The sequence below is a fragment of the Paramisgurnus dabryanus genome, chromosome 7, assembly GCF_030506205.2.
Source record: "Paramisgurnus dabryanus chromosome 7, PD_genome_1.1, whole genome shotgun sequence".
Taxonomy (NCBI): Eukaryota; Metazoa; Chordata; class Actinopteri; order Cypriniformes; family Cobitidae; genus Paramisgurnus; species Paramisgurnus dabryanus.
In genome coordinates, this window is record NC_133343.1 from 27,803,130 (window position 1) to 27,823,011 (window position 19,882).

The following is a 19,882-nucleotide window of genomic DNA, read 5'->3' on the forward strand; positions in this document are numbered from 1 at the left end:
TGGCTCTTTTATCAAAAAAATCATTGCATTTGTATGTGCATTTACTATGGGGATGTAAAAATAATCACTGTTTTTTTTTAAGTGCATTTGAATGCATGCGTCTGAGAAATATAAGTAGCCGACTTTTGCTCAGTTAGTTAAAGGTGCAGTTTGTAAATTTTAGCGGTATCTAGTGGTGAGGTTCCGCATTGCAAGCAACGGCTCAGTCCACTGCTCACCCCTCGCTTTTAAAATGCATAGAGGAGCTACATCAGCCACCACCAGACAAACATGTCATCGTCGGAGACAACTTAGTAAAAAAAGTTTGTCCGTTAAGGGCTTCTGTAGAAACATGGCGGCACAAAATGGCGACTTCCACGTAAGGGGACCCTCGGTGTATGTAGATAAAAACGTCTCATTCTAAGGTAATAAAAACATAACGGTGCATTGTGAAAGGTCTTTATACACCACTGATAATATAGTTTTGTATAATATTTTGCATTTATGTCAAGAGATCCTTCTAAAAATTACACACTGCACCTTTAAAGCATTGTGTTAGACGCAAAGGTCAAAGGGTTCGATCCCTGGAAACACACATAAACTGAAATGTATCGTTATGCACTGTAAGTCTCTTTCATCTGTTCAATTCATATAAAATGTAAATGGAGAGATAAAATAGTCATGTTAATTCCCCCATATACATATAAAAGCAACATGTCGTACATTACATAATGAGTTTGAGTGTCATCGTAGGCGGTCCTCAATCTCACTCTTAAATCGGGACGCATTGTAATCTTAAAGTAAATCTATATAAAGCATAGCGCGTGTTCCCGATGCTCTTCTCAACGTGAATGCTGCTGGTTCGTTGGGAAAAGTAGCCTACACGCTCCTCAACCAAGCGCGTGCCTGAGCACGTTCACCGCGAGCTGTACTGTATTGAAACCCGGATGATGAGAAATTCAAGCTGTTCCCGAGACGGACAAAATCAGTACAGTACAGGTAAGATAATGTGTCTTTCATGTGGCAGCACTGAGCCGCCTATTTCTGAGGTCCGTTAAATGTGTTTCTTATCATATATCACGACTATATTACAGGTCGGAGCGATGAACGGTGTGAGCGCGATAAACGTGTTAAGTAAACAAAACCATACCAATTATGTACACAAATATATCTATATTATAAACGAATGGACAACTGCTAGTTTGCATTGTTGTTTTTTTACACGTGTAGTGTTGCTCGGGCTGGTGAACTTGACCTTTCGTTATCTATTCTTCTGTTCTCCCACAACAGTAGCCTAACTTACTTACATATTTTTTATTTTAATGGTTGATAATTTCATCAGGTAAAATTTAAAATAAAGAAAAACATCATCTGTTTACTGATTTCTTGTCAATTTGTTGATTTTGCTATAGCAAAAACGCCACTTATGAAGCAAACTTTATTCCCTTTCTAGAGAGAAAAAAAGTGTCATTTGTTAATGAATTTACTGACGTGAATAAACAGCTAAGTTGCCGTTTAGGATTGGCAATAGCACATAGTGGGTTTAGTAATGTATTTAGTTATAATAAAAGAAAGATGATGCTAGTCTTATTATGGTATAAGACAGCTGGCATAACAGGTTGCCGTTGGGGGGGGGGGGGGTAGGTGCAGACAATCTCATTGTGAGCATTTTGGAGAATCTATTTAACTTTCTCTTTAGTGTTGGGATTTTCTTATGCCTCGTTGTTCCAGCTGCACAATTACTAACCCAAAATATGTTGTTACTTTGGTATACTGTGAATCTGACACATTTCTGCATACAAGATTGTGTTTAATGTGCTATAATTAAGAGGAAAGGGGTTGTAGAGCAGATCTGATGTGAGGGGTGTGTCAGCAATGGACATTATTGGCAGGGCGGTTACTATGGTAACACACCCTGGCAAACTATTCCTGGCCTATGCATAAGGGCAAATAAATGTCTCTCTGCTTACTCCGGCTGTCTCTTTTGACCCATGGGTATAAATCTTTTTTTGTTCATCTGTTCTTTAGTTAAGCTGTCTGGGTGAACATCTTACTCATACATTCTCTCTTTTCATGAATATTGTTTTGTTTGTGCTACATGTCCACATACAGTAGTTCGTCCTGTTTTTTCACATCTTCCTCCGCCTTACACTGCTTATTTCTTGCGCATGTGTGGCACGCTCTCCATCTCTCGATTACTCCCTCTTCTTCGGTTATCTGTGTGAAAGTTCAGATCCGTTCCTCCAATCACATTTAAGGATTCAGATCTGGCTCTGCCATGTCTGTTTTGTGTCTGCTTTTGAATATATGGGTTTATATGCAGAAGGGTGTATGTTTTGGTGCTGTGTATGTTGTTTTTATATATTATTTGTGCAGGAACATTTGCTGTTTCCTAATGTGATTTTAACTACACATACAAAAACTCTCATCTATTTTAATGTGTTTAAAGAACTATGATGTCTTTTTTTGTGGTTTTAAAAAATAAAAATATTTTTTTAAACAAAATAAACACTTATATTGGACAGTTGAAATAACTCATGTTTAAGAATATCATGAGAATTATAATAAGAATTTTTTTCTTAAATGAACTCTGGAACAGTCATTAAGTTTGTTATAATATCGTCTGTAGCGACTTTAATAGACACATTTTCTAAAATAAAGCATATTTGTAAACAATTTAACCTAAGACTAATAATGATTATTATATTTAACACAAGCTTAAAACAAAGCAATAAAAACAAATCACAATACATCACAATTTTCCAAGTATACTCATTCCATAATTTTCAAAACAATTATTTTCTTATTAATTTTTTACTTTTTCAAATTTCATATTTAAAGAACGAATATGTTATATTTTATATATCATCATGTATGTTTTTCTTATAGTAAGAAATCAAAACCTTTGTCATTGCTAGTCATTAATTTGACTATTTTTTTATTTACCACAACAGCCAAGTAACTTTTCACCTCCCACCTTATCCCACTGTGCGACCCACAAGGTGATCTAAAGCAGTGGTGACCAGCCCTGTTTCTGGAGATCTAATTTCCTGGAAAGTTAACCTCCAACCCTAATCCAACACACCTGAACCTGCTAAGCAAGCTTTTTACGACTACCAAAAAATGAGTTGCAGGTGTGCTGAGGCAGGGTTGGATGTAAAGTATGCAAGAGGGTAGATCTCCAGGAACAGGGTTGGTGACCACTGCCTAAGATCCAACCCTGCTCCAGCAAACCTGCCTCTAAATTTTTAGGTAACCGTGAAAAGCTTGATTAGCAGGTTCAGGTGTGTTTGACTGGGGTTGGAGGTGAACTTTTCATTACAGTAGATCTCCAGGAACAAGATTGGTGACCAGTGGCGGTGACTTCTTTTTCAGGGGAGCACGATGCGAAGCTCGTCATAACATGTATTTAGCCCATCATGTGTGTGGCTCGTCATGTCAAAATATGTGTTTGGCACGTCATGTAAACTTATGCGCATCACTTGTCATGTCAAAATTCGATTCTGCTGAAGACGCTTCGAAGAGGTTTATGATAAAAGAGACGCTCACGTTTGCCAGACACTAATCTCATGTGTAATCAAAGTTTAGTTTTAGTGTCATTTGAGTATTTTGTGAACGTGATCGTCTCTTTTATCATAAACTATTTTTACACATGTGCAACAGGCATGTATTTTGACAGGACGCATGATATGCTTCACGTGACACAACAAACACATATTTTGAATTTGCGCACCTCAAAAGAGAAGTCACTGGCTGCCACTGATGGTGACCACTGGTCTAAAGTCTGTCTGGGGGGTATATAGAGGTCTGAACGTCACATGACCAACTTCTGTTTACGCCACCTTAAGGACAGCCAGAAACGAATATGAAATGAATGGTGCCAGCAGGAGTTTCATGGCAACAGAGTTTACTGCACACTTAATTTAAAATATTTAAATACGTACATCCAAAAAAAAAAAAAAAAAACGTAATAGATTAATCATAACAGATCCCTATAATGCCTTTTAATGTGTATCAGCCCAGTTATTTTCCACTTTTTAAACTCTTTCATGTAATTTCAGGGTTATTATTAAACATAAAACTCTTATACAACATGTTAACATAGTAAGGTTTGTAATGTATAAACGGTCTGGTTCAAGATTGCCTGCCAAAAGGGCAGAGTTCACGCTGCATGATGTTTACTGCAGGAGCTATATACCTGCTTTTCTCTTTATTTTTCTCTTTTGTACTCTTCGTCTGTCTTATACTGTATGTGCAGTCACCTAAAACCTGTTTACCATTTAGTTGTATGAAATAGTCTATAATAACCCCAAGTTCCCAGAAAGAATTAAACTTGGTAATTACCTGAGCAGCTTGTTGCCTCATCTGGCTAAGAAGATTAGTACTCCTGACCTGCTGACTGGACTAACCTCACACTCCAAAACATAAACAGGGATAATACGTCGATCAGCCACAAGATGGCAATATTTTCCTACTGTTCTCCATCCCGAACCATCTGCAAGGAACACACAAAAGCACATAACAACATGAACAAGCTTGACTATATTTACCTTATTATACTATATAAGTTAATACCTTATTATGCTATATCAGTTTATAATAAAGTATATCCTATATAATAAAGTATATCATATATGTATTAGCTACTTTATATTAGTTAAGAATATGAATGTATATATTGTGAATGTAATGTATATAATGTTTAACCCACACCCGTTTGCATTGGGCAGGATATATACATTTTACTGACATGTCTTTATTATATACTATGCCTGTGAATTTCCCCGCTAACTATTTTTTATTTACTATTTTCTGGATAAAATCATCCACCATAAAATCATCAACCTTGATATCTTTGCATGTTGACTGAGTAAGACCATGTCACCGAAATTAAAGTGAAATAAGTGAGTAAAACCAAACTCAAATCAAAAGAAATTCACAGGCTATATATACTGGTATATACTATACCATAGCATGTCTATAGCACGCCTTTTAATCTTATATAAGCTGATAAAGAGAGGAATTGGTTTAAGACCACAGAAGAAAGAATTACTCTTTATTGGCACTCTGAAATTATGGTTAACCTGAACATGTTGACTTTCCGTGCATGTTTTTGAAAGCCACAGTTAAATTTACGACATTGGTGAAAAAGAACAGAACGTCCACATCCCGCACGATATTTACATATGTGTGCCTCTCACAGCACACGCCTCGCAGTGCGGACAATCCTGCATTCTATTGGTTGGCCCCCTGCTGTCGAGGGGCTTTGATTGGACAAAGACAAATCAACATTCGCGACCCATGTGTTCTACATGTGAATAACAGGCGGGCCTCTGTTTTTCTCAAACTTAGAAACTTCTTGTGTATATGCTTTCATTTTTTCTAGTTTGGCCGCATCATTTAGTTGTTTTACGGTAGATTTCAAATACATGATACTGAATAGCATGATGGTGTGTCGTGTAAACTGCTTAACATTTAGACGTATTGGCCTTCTGACTAAACACTACATTTACGCATTTACCAGACGCTTTTATCCAAAGCGAAATACATTGCACTCAATTTATACCTTTCTTTTAATCAGTATTTGTGTTTCCTGGGAATCGAGCCCATGACGTTTGCGTTGCCAGTCAGCCGAGCAACATTTTTTTTAAACTGGTAATAAAACACTTTAATGGACAACATGTTCATATAGTCTAATTTCTTTTGCATATGTAAATTAATCGACTGCATGATGTGCTTGCATTGTAGAATAATTGTGGAATAATATTATTAATCACAATGTGCTACTGTGCCATGCATTCTGTATTTCCATTTCTGTCTAATGCTAAAGCATCGAATATTTCCAATAAAATAAACATTTGTTTAAGTCGTGTGTTGTTCATTGTAAATAAGGTGGGGAGTGGTGTTGTTGTTTTGTTATGCGCGATGTTTAGTGGGTATACGGTACAGTCGCTCATTCGATATGACATAGCGCCCACCGGTTTAGTCCGCTCAGTGGTCGCTGCCGTTCAGGGATCGGGTCATGATAATGATGAGCTCCAACGAAGATATTATAATGGCGATTCCCAGAGAGCTCACACAAAACCCACTGCGGAAAATATGGATGCCGTACAAGAATGGACTACCGGAAAAACACATATCTCAAAAGAGAGGTACGATTGCACGCGTCTGCGTTCTACCGCGCAGCTTTATTTTCTAGAGAGCACAGACGATGTGTTTGTCTGCAACACATAATGGGTTTTGTTTTAGGTGAAATAGACTTAGCGCTTACTATACATTTATTTTCGCGCGTAATTTAGATGTTGTCATATGTGTACGCTCTATGTGCTGTCATCTTTGTGCGTTTATTAATTCTTGGTATAGATTACACGATTCATACGTATCTTCTGATTGTGTGAGATAACTAAGTTAAATTGTTCGGGCGCGGAAGTAACGCATTTTGCATCGTGTATTGTATGTGAGGCAATTGTCACAATTTGTATGTGAGGGAATTGTCACAATTTGAGCTAGCATTGTTTGATTTTTCGCTAATCGTGCTTTTAAGACGTATAATTTTACTCTAGTACCTAGTAGAGCTTTTGGATACTGAATCCCAGGCGTGGGATAATAAAGGCGATGCACCGACTGATGCAATCCGGATGTATCTAACTTAAACTTGCTCAAACACACCAATAAGTTATTCTATATCTCGAGCACACCGGTTACATACAACACGACAAACTGGCTTTAATGTCGCATCTTAGCTATGTGATATTCACGAAGAGTCCCCTTCCCAACCTGTGTTTCTGATGCTAAAACCGGAAAGCGTAAACACCGAGTGTTACTGTATTTGTGTGCACGTGTCCAGTGCGTCAACACACGCGCAAAGCGCTTTAATATTACAACTCATTATTTATTTGTATCTGCTTATTTAACTTACTTCACAAATCATAAGTCGCATACTGATATCAACAGGCTTTGCAACGTTAGGGAACATTACAGTACGAGCTTGTTTGTACCGGCGGCACATACAGCAGGGGATCTTGTGTTTCCTCGTCGGTATTCTATTGGTTGACCCTGCAGCCCAAAGATTCTGATTGGTCAATGCCGCATCAACATTCGTGCCCCATGCGTGTTGCGAGTGAACAGCAGCGGATCTGTTTCTGCATCTACTGTAAAGGGGTAGTTCACCCAAAAATGAAAATTCTTTCATCATTTAGTCACCCTTAAGTTATACCAAACCTGTTTATGCTCAACACAAAGGAATATAATATATGAGTATCGCGTGGTTTATCTTAAATACTGTATGTTTTACATTACATGCATATTTATAGTAGACTTACAATCTATTGTGGCTGTATTTAGTCTTTAAATGTGTACATTGTGGATGGTTATTAATGATTGTGCTTTTCTAGACTATGTTCAGGTTTAGCCTTTACAACTCCTTATGGTGTTGCTTTAAACAAGCAAAAAGTAACTGTGCAACAGTTGAAGTCCCTTTTGAAACCAAAACGTTGCAAAAGGAAGTTTATAGCCTACAAAGACCTGGTGCGCGTGAACAGGACCTTTCCTGATAGGCTATTTAAACCTCAGAGAATTCACTTACCCAATTTAATATATTAGATTTGATATGAACTGTAGGCTGAATAAACTGTGGTAGTTGAACAGTCTCAGCGGGCCATTACTTGATTAGTCAGCAGAGTATCCAATGTGTCTGGTGCACTATGACCAATATACAGTATTGTGCAAAAGTCTTAGTCTGCCACCATCACCATACAAAAATTTAAATTCTGTTATAATTTACTCAACCTTACGTCGTTTCAAGCCTATATAAATTTCTTTGTTCTGCTGTACACAAAGGAAGATTTTTGAAAGCAAGCAGAAAACAGGAGCACTATTGACTTCCATAGTAAGAAAAACAAAAACTATGGAAGTCAGTGGTGCTCACAAATGCTTTGGTTACAAACCCCTGCCCAAAATATTTTCTTTTGTGTTCAGCAGAACAAAGAAATGTATACATGTCTGTACTTCAGGGTGAGAACATAATGACAGAAATTAAATTTTTTGGGTGAATTATCCCTTTTAGAACAGAAAATACAAGAAATATTTACACAAAATGTAAAAAAACACACTTTTCTTCTTTTGGTAAAATTCGGTATTTAGTGTGACTTCTCTTTGCACTAAGCACATCTTGAACTCTTTTGTTGAGACTGAAGTCTCTAAGTCATTAGATTAGAATTATAAATTAGAGTTTAATTTAATTTATGCTTAAATGAGTACAGTACTGTTTTCATTAGCTGTTGTCCAAGAATAATACTTTATTTTTAAAGAATTAGCACACATTTTGCTCCTCTGCAGTATAAAAAGATTTTTTGCAGAATTAGGCATTCCTGAATCAAATTTTTTTTTGATGATGCAGTTTTGGACACGCCGGCGGGTTCGCAGAGTGTAAGGGGTTAATGAATTAAATAATATACAGGAATATAGACTTTCTGAATTTTTTTGCATGGGTTTATACTGTGCCTCTTAATGTATATTATTTAAAGAGATAGTTTACCCATAAAAGATCTTGTCCAAACAATAAACATTTTGTTAAACATTCTTGCTTTTGATGCATTTCTTTGCATTTATTGCTTCCTCTTAAAAAGTCATATTGGTATGGAGTGACAAAAAGGGTGAGTGAAGGAATTAGCATTTTGGGGGGAACCATTCCTTCACCAAATTCAAATCATGTACAGATTAAAATTTCCACAGAAGCTGCAGAGACCTCAACTTTAAGATATTTCAGACCGACAAAAATACAATGCTATATTTACTGTGCAGCTCTCTTTTTGCATTTGATGCTGTGAACACACAACACATCTACCTGTAGACTGATTATTATTAAACCTCTCTCGTTCTTGCTTTCTGTCCGTCTGTCTCCTAACAGTTTGCATGACCAACTGTCCCACCCTCATTGTGACTGTGGGTTTGCCTGCCAGAGGAAAAACGTACATCTCTAAAAAACTCACACGCTACCTCAACTGGATTGGTGTTCCAACACACGGTACTGTAATAATGCATGCATATAAACTCAAACATTTAAATGACAAACAACTAATGTATCTGTGTAATTTGGCAGAATTCAACGTGGGACAGTATCGGAGAGAATGTACGAAAACGTATAAGAGCTTTGAGTTCTTTCGCCCAGATAATGAAGAAGGGCTAAAGATAAGAAGGTAAGATGAGTTTGTTTAAATGACTTGTTTTTTGTCCCGAATGCTTGTTTTAGTGCCGTTTTCGTGATTTTGTGTGTTCTCGTTTGATTTTTTTCAGGCAGTGTGCTTTGACAGCACTTAATGATGTCCGGCAGTACCTCAGTGTTGAGGGTGGACAGGTTGCAGTAAGTATAGTTTTGCAAATGTTTCAATTTTAATTTAAAGGTGCACTGTGTAACTTTCAGGAGGATCTATTGACAGAAATATAGACATAACTATATTTTAGTGGTGTATAAAGATCTTGCATAACAGCTCATTCTAAAGTAATAAAAACATAAGAGGTCATTTTTATCTACATACACCGTAGGTCCTATTACATGGAAGTCCCTGTCTTGTTTCTACAGTAGCCCTAAATGGACAAAGTGGTTTACGGAACACGTTTCGTCACTACGTTGTCTCAGATGACAACATTTGTCCTATGGCGGCTACCATAGCTTTTCTATGTGTTTCGAAAGGGAGGGGTGAGCTGTTGACTAAGATGTTGGTTGCAATTCGCAATCTCACCACTAGATGCCGCTAAAATCTACACATAGCATCTTTAACAAAGTTGTCGTACTGTTTTGCGTTATATCTTTTTTAAGATGGTGAATGATAAAACATAGACAAACAATCAAAATCCATTCGAATTTGAAGGTCACACATGCTTAAAATGTGAAACTTAGCACTCAGAATAAACATAATGCTTCCATTCATAAATGTGGACAGTAATATATTTATTAGGGATGCACAGATACAAAATTTCTGTGCCGAAACCGAAATTCGATTACTTAGAATGGCATCTGCCGATGCTGATAGATACAGCTAGTTTTCCTCTGGTGCTTTTCCACCTCTTTTGATTGATCCGCCCTGATCATCAGCTATTCTTAAACAATCAGCAGATGTTCGAAAGTGGGAAAAATTACTTTTATCTGCCGATACAGATTATACGTTGATGCGTTGGTGCATCATATTCTTTTGAAAGCATTTAACATATTACATATTTTTCTGCATTTTTACCATTTCTGTGTTTTATATCAAGTGTCTTTAATTCACAGGTGTTTGATGCCACAAACACAACCAGAGAGAGGAGGAACACGATTACGAGATTTGCAGAACAAAATGGCTATAAGGTAAAACACATTTTGTGTGTCGTTTACAAGCCTCTGGTCTTATTCTGTAAAAGGATAACCGTTTATTTTGGTTTATGGTTTATATTCATCCTTAGGTGTTTTTTGTGGAGTCTGTGTGTGAAGACCCCAAGGTTATTGCTGAAAACATTGTGGTAAGGTAGTGATGGAAATGATGTGGTGTGGCATGATTCAAATATATAACCTGGTGATTTCATGAAGATTTTATAATCGTTTCAATATATTCTATATATCTTAATGCAGGTTTTCCTCACGACATTAATAGTTGTGTATTTGAATATTTCCAGCATTCATTTATCTTTTTTTGTATTTCGGAGAGCAGCAGGTGAAGCTGGGGAGTCCAGACTACATTGACTGCAACACTGAAGAAGCCGTCCAGGACTTTATGAAGAGGATCAAATGCTATGAGAACAGTTACCAACCACTGGATGAAATCTTGGACAGGTCGGTAATCTAAAAAAAGTGCAGTTTGTCTACTCGCATTTAAAATCTTTGTAATATAAAGGACAAAATCTTAAAGGGATAGTTCACCCAAATATGAAAATTCTATCATCATTTTCTCATCCTCATGTTGTTCTAAACCTGTACAAATTTCTTTTTTCTGATGAACACAAAGTATAAATGATGGTAAGCACACAGCTGATGGTAACCATTGACTTCCATAGTAGGAAAACAAATATTATGGAAGTATTGTGATAAATGATGATGAAGAACATATTTTGATAATTGATTGTAAGCACACAGTTGACGGTACCCATTGAATTCCATCGTATTTGTTTTTCCTACTATGGTAGTGAACTATCCCTTTAAGCGCTTAAAGGAAAACGCCACCGTTTTCACCATTAATACATACCTATCTTTTTCAATGCGTGAACTTTTAATCTTTGTGTAGCGCCTTTGTGAATGTGTTAGTTAGCATTTAGCCTAGCCCCATTAATTCTAATGGCTCCAAACAGGGGTATGTATTAATTCATCTAATTTGAGGTAAGAACATAGTAAAATATTGAAAAACGGTGATGTTTTCCTTTAAAAATGAGAGTGTGTTTCTCACAGAGTAAACGTGGCATCATGTTGGTTCCTTAACATTGTGCATTTTGTCTTCCAGAGACTTGTCATATATTAAAATAATGGACGTGGGCCAACGCTATTTAGTGAACCGCGTCATTGACCACGTTCAAAGCAGAATTGTTTATTATCTGATGAATATTCACATCACACCACGCTCCATCTACCTCTGTCGCCACGGAGAGAGTGAACTTAATGTCAAAGGTCGCATCGGAGGGGACTCGGGCCTATCACCCTGTGGAAAAGAGGTGTGTGTCACGTGTCCAAGTTAATGTGTCAAACATCATGTGGAAGACAGGAGTATCCCAAGTAATTTCCTTGTGGTTTACTCTTTTCTGTCTTCTTCCCTCTTGCAGTTTTCTGAGTGTCTGGGCCGGTTTATTCAAGATCAGAATATAAAGGATCTCAAAGTTTGGACCAGTCAGATGAAGAGAACCATTCAGACCGCTGAGGCACTGGGTGTCCCCTATGAACAATGGAAAGCCCTCAATGAAATTGATGCTGTAAGTATGTAATGATATTCACTCTGTTACCGCATCTCTAATGTGTGCGAGTGACACTTTGAACCTCTGCATGCGCAGGGCGTGTGTGAGGAGATGATGTACGAGGAAATCCAAGATCATTTTCCTTTGGAGTTCGCCCTGAGGGACCAGGACAAATATCGCTATCGTTACCCTAAAGGAGAGGTATGCTGAAATACTTTAATGCAGTATGCACCCCAAAAACATCTGCAGAAAATGATGTAGTATCCTTTCTTTCTTTGTAGTCCTATGAGGATCTGGTCCAGAGATTGGAGCCTGTCATTATGGAGCTGGAGCGACAGGAGAACGTTTTGGTTATTTGTCACCAGGCTGTTATGCGTTGTCTGCTTGCTTACTTCCTTGATAAGAGTGCAGGTGTGTAATATAACTTTAGTGGGACCAATGATTGATGCACATTTCTCTGACATTAACCCTTTGTGATATTTCAGATGAGCTGCCATACCTGAAATGTCCCCTGCACACGGTCCTGAAGCTTACCCCTGTGGCTTATGGTGAGAAAATCTTAGATACCAAAATAAACGTTTAACCTTTACTAACATATGAGCATGGGGTAGGTTATAGTTGCTAGAGTTCACACATATCTGTTTTTATCTCACTATAATTATTATGAAATGTTTGCAATTTTGCATTGACTTTGTGTGTAATCTATTCACGCAAATATTTAAATTCACTTTTGTTGTGCACACACCCCAAAAAGGGCGTTTACAGTTAAACAATGCATCAGAATGACACCTACATTCTCTCTTGCTTTAGGATGTAAAGTGGAGTCAATTTCTCTCAATGTGGAGGCAGTGAACACTCACAGGGACAAACCTGAGGTACGAACCCCAAAACATAAGTCAATTCATAACAAATGTTGATGTACAGTGCTAACCATCCTTTTTAACTTTTAGAATGTGGACATCTCCCGTATGCCTGAAGAAGCCCTCGTCACCGTGCCCCCCCACCACTGACCTGTGACATCATAACATCCTGTACATCAGCAATACTCCCGTCATGCTGCTTCATCCTTTCTGTCACTCCTCTCATTGGTTTCTGTGTTCAGGAACATCAGGCAGAAAATCAGTTATGAGTCTTAAAGATGAGATTTGTATAGTCTCTCTCTTTTGCCAGATAGGTAACTGGAATCCAGTTATTATTGATTACTAACCCTAATGTTGGGGTGCGAGTGTGTGTTCATGCATGTAGGTTTGCACAAAGCAGACATGAAAGGGATACAATTTCCTTTTTTGTATTTTTTTTACTACGTTTATTTCTTTTTTTCTGGAATCACTTTATTTTCTCGTAAGGTTCTCATCCATTCAGTGATTATAGCAAGTGTTTATCTTTCCCACGTTTTGATTGCGCATTGTGATATATAGTGGCAAACTTTAACATGTCATTCACACAGGTGGTTGTTCAAGGTTTAGCTTACATTTAACGCTAATAGAAACCCAATCGTCTTGCATGTAATGCATATAACTGGTTTAAAATGGCTGCAGTGTACTTTGACTTTACTAACTGAACAACCTAAATATTGCATTTCATGAAAAGCATGTGATGAAAGAGCGAAGTGGCTCCAAAAACGAAACAAAAAACAGATTAATAATTTTAGGATGACACAAGAAACATAAAAAATACCTCTAATATGTTTCCTGCAAAAGCCAAATACTATGTTTACAATTTTGAAGCCTTGTTAAAATAGCAGGCTTTTTTGCACACTAAGCATACTTACGCATACTTTCCTAAATCATTGTATTTTTGAAATTGATTTGTTTAAATATACTTTTTTTGTTTATAATCTACAATATTTTTTGAAGAAAAAATGAGTGATGTTTCTAATTTTTGTTACTGTAAGACAGGCAATGTTTTTTTTTCTTTTTTTGGGAAATGTATGGCACTTTGAGAAAAAACCCCGGCTCTATGAATCAGAATCTGTGAATCTTTTCTGTAGGTCTTCCTTGTGATTGGTAGAGCTACGCTTAAGCTCATGGTTCTAAGGTACACGCACAATGTAAAGATTTCTGAAAGTAGCATCAATAAATCTGTTATAGATTCAATCGAGTTCTTAGTGTATTTATACATTAATGCAGATTTATGGTATGGTCTTAAAACCACACTGAAACTCTGCGTGTGGTTATATCTTATGTAAGGGATAATGTAACTTTTATAAAGTTCCAATCCTTGATTCTGATTGGTCAATAGGTGTGCTTTATTCACGATAAAACACAGCTATGACGCTTCACCCAACGGTTCTGTTTATCTCTGCGCCCTTAGAAACACCCTTAGTAACCATACGTTTTGGTTTGTTGTTTTTATTTGAGCTTTCATGCATATTACACATTGGGACACATTTTTGTTCATGGTCAGGGACTATTTTTTTTCTAGCGGAAGGAATGCTTTTTATTGATTTAACTTCATGAAAGTTGCACTAATATTTTTTTTACTCTAATATTGTGTGGTAACCGCTTTATAAAAGCAATAAGGTACTTGATGCAAGTGCTGTATCGTGAATAAGTAACGGCTGAAACGCGATACAGCCAGCCTCTCCTACCTTATTGCTTATGCTTACATATATGAGGTTATAAGCGGGCAGCAGGTTGTATGACAGAAAAAAGACCCGACGCTAAGAGTGTCTTGTTTTAACAATAAAGGGGCTTATTTCGCAACAACAACATGCTTCCACTGTCCCGCTTATTACACGGCTTTTTAACTCATAATGAACATTAAATATTTATTTAATATTTTATTTGTTCATTTTTAACGAATGCAGACCTTCCGCGAGCAAAACCCGTACTATCAGTTTTAAGATAAGACGTTCAACTGTCACGAGCACACTATATTTGGTTAAATTATTTGTAAATATGTCATTCATGTTATTAAAAGACATAATTATATTTCATTTTTGGGTAATATTTAACTTTACCTGTCAAAATGATTTGCAGCATCCGGGTTACAGTGTGTCGCTAGAGCGGTCGTTATCTGACTGGAAATAAATCTATAAAATGGCGCGATTGGCCAGTCAGAATCAAGCAATCTAACGAGACGTGTAATAAGCCCCGACAGTGTGATCGGGACCCGACGCGAAGCGGAGGGTCTTGTATCACACTGAAGGGGCTTATTTCCCGATAACTACCGGCTGACTCTACATTATCCCGCTTGTTATATGTTAGGTGTTATAACTAAGAATGACCAGTAGAGGTCAGTGGTGGTGTATGTATGAGTATGTCATGCACTAGGAAAGAAGTATACAGTGTGTATGTAAAAGACTGCACGAGCTGTGCGGGTCTGTGTTGTGTTGCTCTTACTTATATAAAGATAAGTTATAAACGAAATGACGTCTCTGTTCTTGAATGTAAGATACAACATATGGCGACGAGGATGAAGTTGGGACTGTCATTCGTTCCTGTGTGAGAATTGGCAGGATTTTGGAGTGGAACCCCATATTTGCTGTTAGCTGTCGGCTACCACGTGAGAGGACTGGACGATAAAATGGCTGGCATGGTGGGAGCCGTGGCCCAGTTTGATAGTAAGTCGCAGTCGTGGGAGGAATATTGTGAGATTTTGAATCATTTCTTCGTGGCAAATGATGTGGAAGATCCAGGAAAAAAACGTGCCATATTGCTGAGTTGTGTCGGAGCACAGACATACACGATCATGAGGAATCTGCTGAGTCCTGAGAAACCAGGATCAAAGACGTATGATGAACTGGTGAGTTTATTGACTAAGCACTTTAATCCGAGACCTAGTGAAATAGTCCAGAGATGGAAATTTAATTCACGGAACAGGCGCTTGGATGAAAGTATAGCGGATTATGTGGCTGAGCTTAGGAAGCTAGCACAGGACTGTAACTTTGGCGACACGCTCACTGTCATGCTGAGAGACCGGTTAGTGTGCGGAGTCAATGATGATAGCATACAGCGGAGATTGTTAGCGGAGGATGGTCTGACGTTTGAGACGGCTTTGCGAAAAGCACAGGCTATTGAAGCGGCTAATAAGGATATGGCGGATTTGAACAGAGAGAGAGGACACGTGCACAGTACCACTGTTTTCAAGATGGATGCAAGAGAAAAGTGCACGTCAGGTGGTACAGGAACATGCTACCGTTGTGGTGGAAATAACCACGGACCAAAGGAATGTAAGTTTGCAAGGGAAAAATGTTACAATTGTGGCAAGATCGGACATTTGAAAAGAGTGTGTAGGATGAAAATTCGTGACTCTAAAGTTGATAAGGGTAAGAAAAATTCAAAATGGGGGAGAGGAAAATTGCAAAAAAGAGCAAATTATCTCCAAGACCAAGAAGAAGAGGAGCCTGGAGAGGAAGTATTCACCATGTACAGTATGGAGTCAGATATACCCCATGTATCCCCTATAACACAAATGTTGTCCGTAAATGAATGCTTAGTGAAATTTGAGATTGACACAGGTTGCAGTGTGACAGTTTTATCACAAGCAGAACATGCCAAATTGAATGCTAAAAAGAAACTACCTCTGATTATAAGCAAGGTCAACCTCAAAACTTACACAGGACAGCCAGTGAACATTCTGGGTACCACAAAAGTCAAAGTAAAATACAAAGGTATTACCAAAGAACTAACGGCAATCGTGGTGGCTGGAGCAGGACCGAATCTGCTGGGACGCGCATGGCTCACAGAGTTAAAACTCAGCTGGGAGAACATCAACCAAATAGAAAATAGTTCTGAGAGGTTACAAGACATTCTGAAGGCACATGAAACAGTTTTCAAAGAGGAACTGGGAACACTAAAAGGAACCAAGGCAAAGATTCATGTTTCCAGTGAGGCAAAACCCCGTTTTTTCAAGCCAAGGTCGTTGCCGTTTGCAATGAAAGAAAAGGTTGAAGTCGAGTTGGATCGCCTAATAAAGGAAAACATAATAGTGCCTGTGAAATTTTCAGACTGGGCAGCTCCAGTAGTGCCAGTATTAAAACCAGATGGTTCAGTGAGATTGTGTGGAGATTATAAAGTGACCATAAACAGAGAGTCTTCACTGGAACAGTATCCCATTCCAAGAGTGGAGGATATGTTTGCAGTTTTGTCGGGAGGAGACAAATTTAGCAAATTAGATATGAGTCATGCATATCAGCAAATTGTTTTGGATGAAGAGTCAAAACAGTATGTGACAGTAAATACTCACAAAGGTCTGTTTACCTACACCAGATTACCTTTTGGTGTCAGCTCAAGCCCAGCAATCTTCCAGAGGACCATGGAAGCCATACTAAAAGACATTCCTAAAGTTGTGGTATACCTGGACGATATTTTGCTTACTGGGAAGGACGATTTGGAGCATTTGAGGACGCTAGACCAAGTGTTGTATCGGCTGGAGGAGGCCGGTCTGAGGTTAAAACGGGGAAAGTGCAACTTTATGGAAAAGGAAGTCACATTTCTTGGACATAGAGTGGATGCCACAGGGATTCATCCTGTCCCTGAAAAAGTTCAGGCAGTTAAAGAGGCACCAACACCAACTTCAGTAACAGAGCTTAAAGCTTACCTGGGACTGTTGAATTATTATAACCGTTTTCTGCCAAATCTCTCAACACTTTTAGCACCTCTGCACCAACTGTTAAAGAAAGATGTCCCCTGGTGTTGGAAAGCGGAACAAGAGACAGCTTTTCAGCAATCTAAAGAGTTACTGCAGTCAAATCAAGTTCTGGTACACTTTGATGCACAAAAAGAACTGATACTTGCCTGTGACGCTTCACCGTTTGGAATAGGAGCGGTGTTGGCACACCGGATGCCAGATGGAACAGAACGACCCATAGGGTTTGTTTCACGAACACTTTCAAAGGCTGAAAAAAACTACTCGCAGCTCGATAAAGAGGGACTTGCTGTAGTGTTTGGAGTAAAAAGGTTCCATAAGTACTTGTATGGACACAAATTTGTAATTTGTACAGATCATAAGCCTCTAATCAGTCTCTTAAATGAGCTCAGATCGGTGCCACAAATGGCTTCGCAACGCATAATGAGATGGGCCGTGCTGTTAGGTGCTTATGAATATGTGATTACATACAGAGCTGGAAAAGACAACGGAAATGCGGATGCTCTCAGCCGATTTCCCCTTCCAGAAAACCATGAGAAACTGAGTAAGCAGGAGCAAGTTTTCATGCTGGAAAAAGAGGTGAGCTCAATCACGACATCAGAAAATATCAAGTATTGGACTGCCAGAGATCCTGTACTGTCTAGAGTTCGTGAGTATGTTTTGAAAGGGTGGCCTGATCACAGTGATTTACCTGATTTTGCACCTTATAAGAAAAGACAGCAGGAGCTTAGTGTGCAAGATGGGTGTGTACTGTGGGGAGCACGCCTTATCATTCCTGAGAAAGGACGTGCAGTGATGTTAGACCAACTACATCAGTGTCATCCAGGGATGTCGAGGATGAAGGGCCTGGCGAGGAGCTACCTGTGGTGGCCTAACCTGGATGCGGACATAGAATCTAAAGTCCGAAGCTGCAAAATATGCCAGGAACAGAGAAAAGCTCCTGTATGTGCACCACTTCATCCGTGGGAGTGGCCTAGGAAACCCTGGAGACGGGTGCATATGGATTATGCTGGCCCCTTTATGGGTAAAATGTTTCTCATCTTAATAGATGCACATTCTAAGTGGATAGATGCATACCCCCTGAATTCAGCAACGACAGCTGTCACTCTCGAGTGTCTGAGGAATAGTTTCAGTGTGCACGGCATTCCTGAAGTCATGGTGTCAGACAATGCTCAGTGTTTCATGAGTGAGGCATGTAAAGAATTCATGTCCAGGAACGGAATAACACATGTGACTGCTGCTCCGTATCATCCGTCATCAAATGGCTTGGCTGAGCGAGCTGTACAGACTCTGAAGGACCTTTTAAAAAAATGCTCAGGGGAAACCATTGAGACCAAGTTACATCGGGCCTTGTTCAGTTATCGAATAACACCTCAGTCTACAACAGGTTTATCACCTGCAGAATTGATGATGGGCAGAAAGTTGAGATGCACACTCGACAGAATACATCCTGATCTCAACAACAAAATTGAAACAAAACAACAGAGTCAGAAAGAGCATCATGATAAACATGCTAAGTCCAGATGTTTTGAAGTGGGAGACGCCGTGTATACCAGGAATTTTGGTTATGGACCAAAATGGGTGCAGGGAGAAATTACAGAGATCACAGGACCTGTATCATACAGAGTGAGTTTGGAAAATTCTCAAGTGGTACGTCGTCATGTCGACCAGTTGTTCAGTCGGCAACAGGAAGAGGTTTCAAGTTCTGAAATTGTTTCCCAAGCTGATATTCTGGTTCAACCGCAAGAGCTGGTAGAAACTGTACATTCTGATGCCATAGACCCAGAACCAATAGTTACGATACCAGAGTTGGTTGATACTGGACAGACAAAGCAGCCTGTGAGTTCACAAACGGGATGTGTAAGACGTTCAGTAAGAGAAAGAAAAGCACCGGAATATCTCAAAGACTTTGTGAAATCATAACACAAAAACAGATGAACACATGAAAACGTTTCAACATAAGGTGTTGAGCTGTGTCATAAAGTTATGTTAATGTTGTTTATAATACATTTCTATATATTTATATGTTGGAAATTATTTCAGTGGTTGTTTTCATGTTAAGGGGGGAAGGATGTTATATGTTAGGTGTTATAACTAAGAATGACCAGTAGAGGTCAGTGGTGGTGTATGTATGAGTATGTCATGCACTAGGAAAGAAGTATACAGTGTGTATGTAAAAGACTGCACGAGCTGTGCGGGTCTGTGTTGTGTTGCTCTTACTTATATAAAGATAAGTTATAAACGAAATGACGTCTCTGTTCTTGAATGTAAGATACAACACCGCTTATTACACGGCTACTTGTCACATAAGAAAAAAAACTGGACATGAATATGAATTTTAAACATTTTATTGGCATATTTGTTTTAAATTAAAATTTTTATCCTTCCGCGAAACTTT

General features: G+C 38.5%; 1 protein-coding gene across 2 annotated transcripts; it reads left to right on the plus strand.

The window, feature by feature from the left end:
- The first annotated feature begins 804 nt into the window (after positions 1-804).
- Positions 805-13,988, plus strand: pfkfb4b (6-phosphofructo-2-kinase/fructose-2,6-biphosphatase 4b). Of its 2 annotated transcripts, none has more exons than XM_065272750.2 (14): positions 805-978; positions 8,888-9,004; positions 9,080-9,176; positions 9,274-9,340; positions 10,250-10,324; positions 10,420-10,476; positions 10,665-10,786; positions 11,448-11,655; positions 11,764-11,910; positions 11,989-12,093; positions 12,174-12,303; positions 12,378-12,440; positions 12,703-12,767; positions 12,843-13,988. In XM_065272750.2, exons 1-14 carry the CDS (start codon positions 927-929, stop codon positions 12,900-12,902), a joined length of 1,365 nt encoding a protein of 454 aa, XP_065128822.1. In that variant the 5' UTR covers positions 805-926; the 3' UTR covers positions 12,903-13,988. The 2 variants fall into 2 exon arrangements, with proteins under 2 accessions (XP_065128822.1, XP_065128821.1); XM_065272749.2 differs by lacking the exon at positions 805-978 and adding an exon at positions 5,957-6,131.
- The last annotated feature ends 5,894 nt before the right edge of the window (positions 13,989-19,882 follow it).

What these genes read in the sequence shown, in the direction of transcription:
- pfkfb4b (XM_065272749.2), top strand. Translation starts at nt 6,002, where the DNA reads ATGATAATGATGAGCTCCAACGAAGATATTATAATGGCGATTCCCAGA. An exon ending in TTGAGGGTGGACAGGTTGCA is followed by an intron (nt 9,341 to 10,249) that starts GTAAGTATAGTT and finishes TTTAATTCACAG; the next exon opens with GTGTTTGATGCCACAAACAC. An exon ending in TATCACCCTGTGGAAAAGAG is followed by an intron (nt 11,656 to 11,763) that starts GTGTGTGTCACG and finishes TCCCTCTTGCAG; the next exon opens with TTTTCTGAGTGTCTGGGCCG.